At 32.5% G+C, this 12,238-nt stretch overlaps 1 protein-coding gene across 5 annotated transcripts in view; it reads right to left on the minus strand.

Annotated features, from left to right (window-relative positions):
- Positions 1-260: 260 nt before the first annotated feature.
- Positions 261-12,238, minus strand: part of LRFN5 (leucine rich repeat and fibronectin type III domain containing 5) — a gene marked incomplete at its 3' end in the record, with an annotated part of 299,325 nt that continues 287,347 nt past the window's right edge. For 3 of the 5 annotated variants that reach the window (XM_080658210.1, XM_080658212.1, XM_080658211.1), the window contains 2 exons: positions 6,605-6,648; positions 261-651 (listed from right to left, as the gene is read on the minus strand). In XM_080658210.1, the coding sequence (XP_080514336.1) occupies positions 634-651; positions 6,605-6,648 (62 nt within the window). Of the gene's footprint in view, positions 652-6,454; positions 6,521-6,604; positions 6,649-12,238 lie in introns of all 5 variants that reach the window. The other 2 variants (XM_080658209.1, XM_080658213.1) reach the window with 2 other exon arrangements.

Raw genomic sequence — 12,238 nt, forward strand, 5'->3', positions numbered from 1 at the left:
CACTAGAAAAAGAGGCCCCTCATCATTTTCTGTCTTACACTGAGGCATACAATGTCTGCAATGCTGTTTAAACAGCTGCACTGCTCTCCCATAGAAGTGAGTGGACTTCAGTCATGGAAGAAATAGTTCCAGTTTTACAAAACAATTTGTAATGCCTTAAGGTTTTTGCACTACATAAATGTATAATAATATTATTAGTTGCTGCAATCATCATATCACCATTCATACTTGAAGTGATATTTCCACAAATCAGGCAATGTACAAATTCTGTCATAGTAAAACATTTATTCGTTAAAGTGGTATAGATTATTCAAGATTCTACAGTCTTAAATCATGGATGGCAATGTAACATGGTTTGATACAGAACTCGATGCCCAATATAGGCTTATTTCTTTCCTTCTTTTAAAAAAAATAATTGTGGGCCAGAAGAAAAACAATTTGGTTTTAAAAGAGATGAACAGTGATCTGATGGAGCCAGTTGCACCGGCATCAGACTTCTGCTCCAGCTCCTGTGGACAATTTCTTCTAGGACATCAGTTCAACAATTAGCCTTTGTGAATTGAAACTTTTTTGAATTTTATCCAGTAAAAATATCAGTGGCAACATTTTTTCAGGAGAGAGAAGTGATGCTCTTCAGATTAACTCCAGCCTCTGAAATGAAAGGAAATAATATGTTAAAAAAATAAACACATACCTGATAAGATCATCATGCTAGAAATCCAGAACTTGCTGAACTGTAAGAACTCAGCCAGGAGAGCCTTGGTGTAAAATACATGACACTCCTCTGAAAACAGCCCAGACATGCACATTAGCACTTAAGATATTGCTTGGTCATCAAATTGGTGGATATATAAAATAATTTTATTTTAAAAAGAATCTAAATGTATTTAGCCTAAAACGCTATGCAAGTCAAAGCCAAATTGTGAAATGGAATTTTCCCTTGCTTTGATGTTTCACATGTACATTCTCAAGATAAAAACATAATGATTTTATTCATTAATGTGTAGCATCTAAGTTATAATAAATATTTATACTGGTTTTTAAAACATGAACATATTACATAAAATTTGTTCATTACATCTAAAACCTAAGTGATCTCTGCCTTTTAAATATATTCTGCTGGGAGTTTAGTATAATATTTAAATTTTATAAAATTTAATTATAAATTTAATGATGGTGAAGACATATTCAATAATTAGTTCCTCACCAACAGGACAAATGCAATAAATGTGCAAACTGACAATAATTCACAAGCAAAGTTAATAGTTAACATGATTTAAAAAAATAATATAAAAACCATTATTAAAATATCTAAATATATTAATGTATCACATACAATATGTACTTCTATAATAAATTTATAATAATAATAAATGAGAAATATGTTTTCCTCTATGTTCTGAGCACTTAATACTTAATACTACATTTAATATTTGTCCAGAAAGTCTATGCTTGATGAAGATGCAAAGTAATTTTTGAGAACTATACAATTTCATACATTTAAAATAAAAGTAATTTTTCTTCTTCCCATTCAAAAACAACCACATATAAATATATGGCACAAATAAATCATGAAATATAGTTTCTTAGTTGTCTACTTAATATTCTATATCAAAATGTTGATGTAGAACCTATTTGGATAACTTGGTGATAAAATTATTAAATTATATTATGATTATTTAGATTATTTGATAAAGGTAGGCAAGATATTGAAATATATTGAAGAAACTATATTTCAATCACTTGGTAATCTAAGTAAGTGTAACCAATTTTGGAACAAACAAATTTTTTTTTTAAATATATTTTTTTATTGATTTTTTACAGAGAGGAAGGAAGAGTGATAGATAGTCAGAAACATCGATGAGAGAGAAACATCGATCAGCTGCCTCTTGCACACCTCCTACTGGGGATGTGCCCGCAACCAAGTTACATGCCCTTGACCGGAATCAAACCTGGGACCCTTCAGTCCGCAGGCTGACGCTCTATCCACTGAGCCAAACCGGTTTTGGCACAAACAAATTTTTTAGAATTATTGAACATGGAATTTACACAATGTTGGAGGATTGTTAATAGATAAGAGATGTGTATCCTATTTGTAATAAATAATTGCCCTGGAAATAACTGAAATGTAGGTATCATTTATCATACTTTACCTGGAAGATTATTTTTAAAAATGCAAAATCACTAAATTACAATGGGATATATCTATATTCCTCTCTGTTGGGTTTATAGCATAGCCTATTTTTGATGAAATTGGATCTCAACGGGATTTTTTTGGTATACCTAATATGTTCCCTTTATAGGAACAATATATAATTCCATTATGCCAAAGTTCAAGTTTCAGAAAGTAACTAACTATAGAAGAAAAATATAGTGGATAGTATAACTAGTTTGACTTTGTAAATAAACCCTTCCAGAATAGCAAACTTTATTTTAATATCAAAAAGTGCAAGAGCATTAGAAAGAAATAAACAAAATAGATTCTAATAATTATGACAAAATTTTACAAGAACTAAAAATGATGAATTCAGGGTGTTTCAGTAATGGCCCTCGCATAACAGTTAAAGAGTATCATGTACAACATGGTGGATAGTCTTCTTACAAGTACAAAGAAAAGAACAAATTAAAGCTACCTCAACGTTAAGAGTTGGAAAAATGTCCTGATGTTGAATGGATTGTGGAAAAATGCTGTTGCTGCCCTTACTCAGATATAATTAAGAGCTATGAAAGATTTTTATCTTATATAATTCTAATATCTATTAAAGAATGAAATGGGCCGAAACCGGTTTGGCTCAGTGGATAGAGCATTGGCCTGCGGACTGAAGGGTCCTGGGTTCGATTCCGGTCAAGGGCATGTACCTTGGTTGCGGGCACATCCCCAGTGGGAGGTGTGCAGGAGGCAGCTGATCGATGTTTCTCTCTCATCGATGTTTCTGACTATCTATCTCTCTCCCTTCCTCTCTGTGAAATATCAATAAAATATATTTTACAAAAAAAAAAAAAAAGAATGAAATGGTTTATAAAGGTCAGAGCTGACACTAGGGTTCACTTTTTTTCTGATTTTTCTGTAATGTTTAAATAAATATGTCAAAAGTGTGCTTTAATTGTTATAAAAATAATTAGATGTTTTCTATATCTGGGCCTATTTATTATTCTTATTTTTTAAAAAATAAAAGCATTGGAGAGATATCTGGATCATATACACACATTTGCTTTGCTGCATAGCTCTTATTTCCTTTGTTTTCGTGTGTTTTCACATAGTTATTTAGGTTTGCTGTTTATTTATAAACAAAATTACTTTTTATTCATTTATATATTACTAGAGGCCCAATGCACGAAATTCATGAATAGGTAGAGTCCCTAGGCCTGGCCAGCGATCAGAGCCCATCAGCACCTTCCGGCTGCCAGCCAGGGCCTTCCTTTCTTTCTGCGCCACCCCCTGGTGGTCAGCGTACATCATAGTGAGTAGTTGAACTCCTGGTCGGTTGAACTCCACAGGGGACAATTTGCATATTAGCCTTTTATTATATAGGATTAGTTTCTCTAAAAGAACTGCACTTTTGCATGGTTATTGCATCTGTAGCTGAGTTTTTCTGACAAAGTTAAAAAAAATACCTTAATTAATGCTAAGCAAAATAATAAGAAATCAAATTTATTAAAATCAGGAACCTATTATCTTAAATATTGATGTGAGCAATCACAACATAAGCAATGTACACATATTTTGTTGGTCTGAATACAACAGATATTTGTAAGACATTTTACTTAAGGTATTTGCAGTTTAAATGCAAACTAGTCAACTCTTCTTATTTAAACGGCTGAATTAGCATGCCAATTATTTTACCAGGTTCATTTGAAGCATAAAAATCTTTCAAAAATAAGGTTAATTTACATGTAAGTGTCAGTTTACTTGTAGAGTAATTATCACTAATTTATCACTGATTTCTCTCTCCTTTGCTCTTAACTCAGTGTGATTTAGATTCTCATGATTTCATTATAGAAGTATTATATGTGATACATTTAACTATTTTAAGCTCACTCTATATCTATACACTACAGGAAAGATCTTAAGGAAGAAAATAGACATAAGGCATATTCTGGCTAATGGAAATAAAATAAATGTATTAACCCTTCACCCTCAGATAAAAATTATCTTAGTGGATACCTGAGTATGGAAAAATACACCTAAACCCCTAACTGGATGAAACTGTTCTGCCCTCTTTGTATTTTCCTATTAGAGCTTGATGTTCTATTAGGAACTGTGGTATAATCAATTTAAAATTGTTGCCTTGGAAACATTTTTATATATTAAAAGGAACATGGGTTTATTGCTTACTTTTATTTTCTATTTACAGAAAGAGCATTTGATCTCAATTTAATACAACAAGGAGTGTCCAAAACTTTGGGAAATATATTTGTGTCTGGGTAGGAGTAGACGTAATAGAATCCTGAAGAAACTATAAACTTAAGATTAAATTATATATTTCCCATGCCCCTTCAAAAAGAGTGGATCAGCTGTGAGCACAGCTGGAATCTCTGCCAGCTCTCCTTCTCCCTTCATTCTCACGCAGAACATCCTGCTGACATGTGAAAGGCCAGGAGATGACTCAGAGCACACAGGCCACGGTCTCCTCACAGGGGCACCACTGCATGGTTGTGCTGACAGTTGTAGGGACTGTAGGCCTGCTGCAGCAGAAACCACTTACCAAGTAGCAAGATTAATTATACTGAGATCATATGGTGACTTAAATCCAATAATAGAATGTAGCAAGGAGTTGGGTAACAAGTGAATGATGTATTGCCACTAAATTTTGTTAAAATACTTCTTTGCGTGTGATTTTTTTTTTTTTTTTTTTTTGCTAATGCTTGTAAAAAAGCAAAAATAATTAGACAACATGGAAGGACATTTTTTATGACGTGATGACATAGTCATTTGTTTCATAAGATAAACTAAAAAGAGACTCAACAAAATATTTTTTAAAAAGTGACATATTTCACATATACACATTCACTATGTAAACCTAATACAAAACACACATACATACACATGAATTTACTGCATGTTCAAATGATGAATCACTGAAAGATTATACCCCAGATTATTAGTGTCTGTGTCTAGGTATTGGACTATGATGGATTTATATTTACTTTTTAACTATAGTTTTTGAAGTTGCTATAATTAATACTGATTACTTTAGGACAAAAATGTCATTATTATAAATCTTACTTATCATATTGGCAAATCCTGTGCTACCTCCGGTAGTACACAGACTTTAAATTCTTTAAATTCGACTAGTAAGAATGTAGTAAATAAATAAATAAACAAACCCAATAATATGTAACATGTCCCATGAAATGTGAATGACTGGGATTCAGACTGATTTCCTGCTTCCAAATCTTGATAGAACGTTTAGCATCATTCTGGACTGTGCTTCTGATGGATTAACCATTTAGCTCCTTACACCTTTCAAAAGATATCTTAACTTTCAGGACAGCTAGTTGTCCAAAGTTACATGATAAATGAACTTTTTAAATACAAACAAAAAAGGAAGGAAAGAAGCTGGGAGGGGAGGAGGGAGACAGAGAAGAGAGGGGTTAAGATTGAGAAGGAGAAGAGGGATGTTGGTAACACAGTGCATCTTCAGGCAGGTCAGTTCAGTACACAAAACAGAACATAAAATATGTGGCAGACGCTGTGCTATTGCTTGTTTCTAGTGAGCCATCTGCTCTTTTTTTCCAACATAGGAATGGAATCCTAAATTCAGCAAAGAAATGATGCATGAAAAACCGTTTGTTTGATTTGGAGATATAATTTTTTAGTAGTAACCTTCAATGATTGTCCAAGTTATTGCAAAATGTAAAAAACAAAACCAAGATCTTATTTTTATTACCTAGAAATAAATCAATGGCCTCTTTTAGAACTTTTAAAAACAGGACATTTTTCCTGTGCCAAACTTTAAGCAAATGACTGATGATTCCAGCTGTTTGAACAGATTGCTGAAGTGCTATTCTGCTCTGGAAACACACTTTCTGATCCAATTAAAATGCAGGAATCAAATACTCATTTGAAACTTAAAAAAATAAAAACACATCAAGAAGAGTAATTTGTTGCTGACAAAAGGATTCCATGAATATTTCATGGATTGTCTTTTGCTCCATTTTAGAGCAGCTTCACTCATTTTAGATAAGAGAGAAACACTCCCGCTCCTCCACTTTAATGAAATGTAAAGTATCACCAACTCCTCTTCGGACGTGGATGTCAAGGATAGGAGTGAACAGACTCTTATTAAGCCACTGTCTTCCCACTGGGAAATATTTTTAAATGCTCATTATATCACGCATGACTCCAGCAGTGACTCAGCCATATCAGTGTTCCCTTTATTCTTACAGCATGAGTCAGATATGTTCACTTAACCAGAAATATGTACATTTAGGAATTGGAAATGCACTTAACTGAACTGAACTTCATTCTTTACTGTTGACATTAAGTTGTAATTGAAATTTCAATAAGGTACACAAGCTAGCAAGACAAAAATTTAAAATTCATTTATAAAAGAATATTCCCATTTAAAGTGCTGATGTATGTGACAGATAAGAATCTCACCTGTGTTTCCTGGACAATCTGGTCAATATTAGACAGCAAAGCATCTGGGAATAAAATTTTCAGTATCATGAACAATTCATTTTTGAGAAACAGACCCTAAAACACTTGTCCCTGAAATCTTGATAAGATTTCTCTTAACAAAGGTTTATCCACACTTTTTTCTTTAATTTACCAGTTCTTGGGTTAATTGCAATTGACTCTTATAATTCTCTATGGCTACTTACTGATACATAATACTATAAAGGTAGAATTTTTAAGAATATTACTTTAGTTCCTAAAATGAGTAATTATCAATATGGAATGCACTTTTCCTGCAAGAATTTTAATAGGAGAATAAGGCTTCTATTCATTTTCCCTGCTCAAAGTTAACATATCAACTACAGTGCTGCATTTCATTAATACGAAAGATATGTCAAGGAAAAACAAAATCCAAAGGAGAAAATGTAATTTCACAATATTCACCACACAGAGTATAAAATAATCATTTGAAATATAAGCCATTATTCATTAACCCCACAAATAGCATGTTTTACCACATACCCATTTATCCTTATATGAAACAGTAATGTTCTAAATACAAACATCCTGCCCTCAAATGTCTGTATGTATATATTAATTGGCTATAAATGTTTAATATCATTATGTAGCCCTGTATAGCACACATTCTATTTCTTTCCAAAATATTTTTTGAAGCAATTACTTCTACTGGTCATTAAGAAGTGACACATGATAAAGAAAATTTAGGTGTCTCAGGAAAGTCATTCTCAGGGTTCACAGGTCAGTGTGATGAGAATAGTACAAAATACTTATAAAACTCCAGCACAAATATCCATATAAATTTACAATGGCCTCTAGAGATTACCTTTTACATCTCTAGATTATTGAAAGCAATATTAAGACATGTCCACATTATACAGAAGAAAATGATTAGGAAATTGCATTATGGCAGAGCCAACATAGTATCCTATATAATAAAAGGTTAATATGCAAATCGACCGAATGGCCGAACGACCAGTCACTATGATGTGCACTGACCACCAGAGGGCAGACGCTCAATGCAGGAGCTTCCCCCTGGTGGTCAGTGCACTCCCACAGGGGGAGCACCACTCAGCCAGAAGACGGGCTCATGGCTAGTGAGTGCAGCAGCAGTGGTGGGAGCCTCTCCCACCTATGCGGCAGCACTAAGTAGCAGTGAGCTGAGCATTAAGGAGCAGCAAGGAGGCAGGCAGTAAGGAGCGAGGGGTCCCAGACTGCAAGAGGGATGTCTGCCTGCTGGCTTAGGACATCCCATGTGGGCTCCCGGCAGACATCCCCTGAGGGCTCCCGGACTGCTAGAGGTTGCAGGCCAGGCTGAGGGACACAGCCCGCCCCCCCACCCCAGTGCATGAATTTAGTGCACTAGGCCTCTAGTTTGTAATATTTGATAAAATTGCAGTTTTAACATTACCTTATCTAGGTAATTTCATACTTAAATATGCACCCTGTAACAAACTGCTGTTTCTTACATCCCTCTTCATATAGTACCACATTTTTAGTATAACTCAATTGCAGTAATATGTTTATCATTCTTTCTACATTGAGTGATCCCCTGTACTGATACAAGAAGGATAGTTTCTATTACAAAACAACAACAATAACAACAACAAGCATGCACACACAAAAAAACAACCTAAAACAAAAAAAGAAAAGACAAAACAATTTTTTTTTTATAATCCCAGCATTGTTAATCTAGGATGAGAGGGAAATGATTGAGTAATCTGAGAGACTTTCCTGCTTCCAAATCTTGATGGAACATTTATTTAGGTGTAAAATTCCAGTCATTACATTTGGTTTATTTTCTCTTTTATCCATGAAATTTTAAAAATTAGATATTTCTTACCCATAACTATAACTCAACTAACATTTACCTCAAAACATAATAAGATAAGTCATTATTGTCATTATTATTATTATTATCATCATCAACTGAGGAGGATAAGAAACTATGCCTTTCCCATCTAATCTACCTCTCTGTCAAGTCCTTTCCCCCAAACACTTCACACATAGGCACCTCCACATACAGTTAAAGTAGAAATACTATTGGACTCTCCCTGAGACCCACGAAAAGGCTTTGCAAGGCAAAGGAGTAGATAGTCTTCGTTCTGTCTAATCTAACTGAACATTGCCTTTTTAGCATTATAGAATGGAAGTGGAATTCCATCACACCGAGAAGAGAATGGGCTCATATCTGCAGTCTTTTTGAAAAACATCCCATTTACCTTCGCAATTATATGTATAATAAGTTGTTTCATGTTTCTGGAACTTTGTTAGCTATTGGTATTTTAATGATTGTTTTTAAGTTTATTATTGTGAGTAAACAGGGGTGAAATACTAAAATTTAGGAAATGAAAGTCAATTGATGTGAACTTTGTGATAATAGTTCTATTATTTTTTAGCTTTATAGATGAAACATTTAGTTTTCCTTCATTATTAATACAAACAAATAAACTAAATTAAAATTTAGTTTGGAAGTAAGAATTTTATGAGTGCTTTAAAATAAAGTAGAACATACTTGACAAAATAAGATAAATGAATTATGTTTACCTTAAACAAATTCCTTAAATTCTTGTGGAGAAAATATGTATTATTCTGTAGTAGTCTTGTTATGTTTATAGATGGTGTACAATAGTCCCACAACTTATATTCTAAAAATTTTTAGTAAAATATGTATCTATAAAGCCGCTGTAATCAACTGTCTAAAAACATAAAATTTGTTATTGTGACCTCAAGTATACTAACTATATTTAATGAAAAAAACAACATAAGAAATAAATTGGCCACAATGAGGGTGTTAACAGTATCTAATTTAAATTATTGTATTTATTGTACTTTTGTATTAATCTATTTTAGATTTAAAATAAATAATATTCTCCAAAACAAATTTTGTTTTCTTTTAGAATTTTGAGGCAACTGTCAATGCTTCATTATCCCTTTATGACACTCAGATATTACATATGCTTTTTAAAAAGATGTACTTTAATAGGATTTTTACATTTTCAAATTGGAGATAATTATTCAAAATAAATAAAAAACAGCAAAGGAACACATATAATTTAAAATGCTTGAAGTAAATCACTGTAAATGTATTACTGTTAATATATTTTACTATTGAACAAGCTGAAATCATAGTGTGAAATGGCTAAAAATAAAAAAAAATATTATGAACAAGGAAACAAAAGCCATATATATAACCTATACATAGTCAACAACACCAAATAGCAAACCATATGTTTTGGGTCATGTACATACATACATACATACATACATGCATACAAACAAGCATACATGGCTGGTTAAATAAGGAATGCAAGAAATGACAAAGGAAAACAACAAGAAAGAGACAAAGAATTTCCTGCTGATAGTAATGTAATATCTGAACCACAAATCTCTTCACTGTGCTCATTACCAAAAGATGTTATTACTGAACCTCCTTATTTATCCATTCACTCATTCATGCACCAGAGTCATTGTGTTTCAGACCTTATACCAGGTATCTTTAATCAATCTCAACTTTCCCATAGATTTATTTTTTAGTTACTTTGCACTGAAACTACCCTGAGCAAATTTTTTCCTTATAAACAAACAGACAAAAAAAAAAACACATTTGATCTTCTTGATAGGTTAATCTTTTGTTAATCTCTCAAAATACAAGCATTTTGAAAGAAGGGAACACAGGACTTTTTATCACTTCTAAGAACAAGCGGTCAAGCCTTTGGTTAATACACCCTGAAAGTCTTGAAAAAGTAATAAAAATTTAAATAATTTCAATAGCTTTAGTCAAACAAGAATACATTTCACATGGCTAGATATTAAAGATTTCCAAATGTTTATGAGAAATAAAAATATTTAATAAAAGTTTCATTAGAAACATAAGCAGGAAATTGATTTTTAAAAACACAGGCAACTGGAAAATACAAAATACACGAATCAGTAGCTTGGAGTAAATATGCTAAGCTGCTGCCTATGTTGCCTATGATTTCAGAGCCCACTTGTTCACAATCTTAATAATGCCAGAGGTTCCTTCTTTGGGGATTCATTTATTTAAGTCTCAAAAGCTCTTCTATATTCATGATTTTTAAATATCATGTAGGTAAAAACTAGAAAGGGGTAAAATAATATACTTTTCTCAATCAGCACCACCTAAGAATTAAGTAATTCATGTTGCATTAAAATGTTTAGTTGGGATTAGAACATTATTACAAAAAGACAAATATCATATGATCTCATTTATATGTGGAATCTACAAAATAAAACAAAATGAAACCCAAGCTCATTGATACAGAAAATGGATTTGGTGGTTGTCGAAGATAGGGGAGGGGAGGGAGGGCAAAATGGATGAAGGAAGTCTAGTGGGACCAACTTCCAGCTATAAGGTAAATAAATCATGGGGATGTAATAAACAGCATGGAGAATATGGTTAATAACACTGTATGTAGATTTGAAAGTTGCTAAGATAGTGTATTTTAGATGTACTCATCACAAGAAAAAAGAATTCTGTAGTAACTCTGTGTGGTGATGGATGTTAGATTATTGTGATGATAATTTCACAATATATACAAATATGGAACCATTATGTTAATACCTGAATTATACCACAATTAAAAAAGAAAAAAAAAAGTGTGTGTATCAACATGAGTTAAAAATAAATAAAAATACTTAGTTGGTATTAGAGCATTATGACAGAAATAAAATACACATAGTGTTTTTGATTTTATAAACTACTACAACACATGATCTCCTTTATTCTTCACAAGAGCTGTGTAGCTGACCCATGCGTGCTGATTTGATTTTAGAAATTGTGAAAGGCAAACTTCAGAAGCAGGGCAGAGAAGGCACTTAGGAAACAGCCAAGCCAAGAAAAGCCCATTAGACAATTATTTTCAAGACTGGCCTGGAAAGTAATCTCTAACTGCTTTAATCTTGCCCTCTTTTGAGTGTCTTCATAATGAGTCATGTGTGATAAGAAGTACTTCTGTAAAGTTAAAATTAAGGGAAATTTTTATATATGCCTCTAACAGAAGGAAATTAAACTAATGATTGACATTCTTCAACTGTGCTTTGAATGGTATTTCAAGTGATCTGAGTTAATAAAGGCTTATTATATTATGACTATTTTTTTCTGCAAGTTTCCCACAGGAACCTTATTCTCAAAACAAAACCAAAAATGAAAAAGCCTTAATGTTAACCCTCATTTACCAATCTTTAATAAGAGACCATCATGTTAGCGTATAATCTTGTAAGGTTTTCAACAAGTTGATAGGAACATTTATCTGTAGACCTTGATTTCAGTGAATATCAAAAACACCACATTAACAAGGAGCAATACTATTGCCTGACTAAATTTAAAATCTTTTTTTAAGCAGTATGATTTCTAATTACATTTCATCGCAGGTTTTTGTTAAAATAATAAGTGAATTTACTCTAAAAGTTAAACATTCAATTCAGAATCACAGTGTAGGAAGGAAAAATGAAACCACTATCTGGTTAATGAGCGATGACTTTGTATTGTTTATAGATGTAATAAGAAATTCATTTAAAGTTTTTTAAATTACCTGGTAATAAAAATAAACATCCCTCTGATAAAGGCAGTCTTGT

The sequence above is a fragment of the Plecotus auritus genome (genome assembly GCF_963455305.1).
Source record: "Plecotus auritus genome assembly, chromosome: 1".
Classification (NCBI taxonomy): domain Eukaryota; kingdom Metazoa; phylum Chordata; class Mammalia; order Chiroptera; family Vespertilionidae; genus Plecotus; species Plecotus auritus.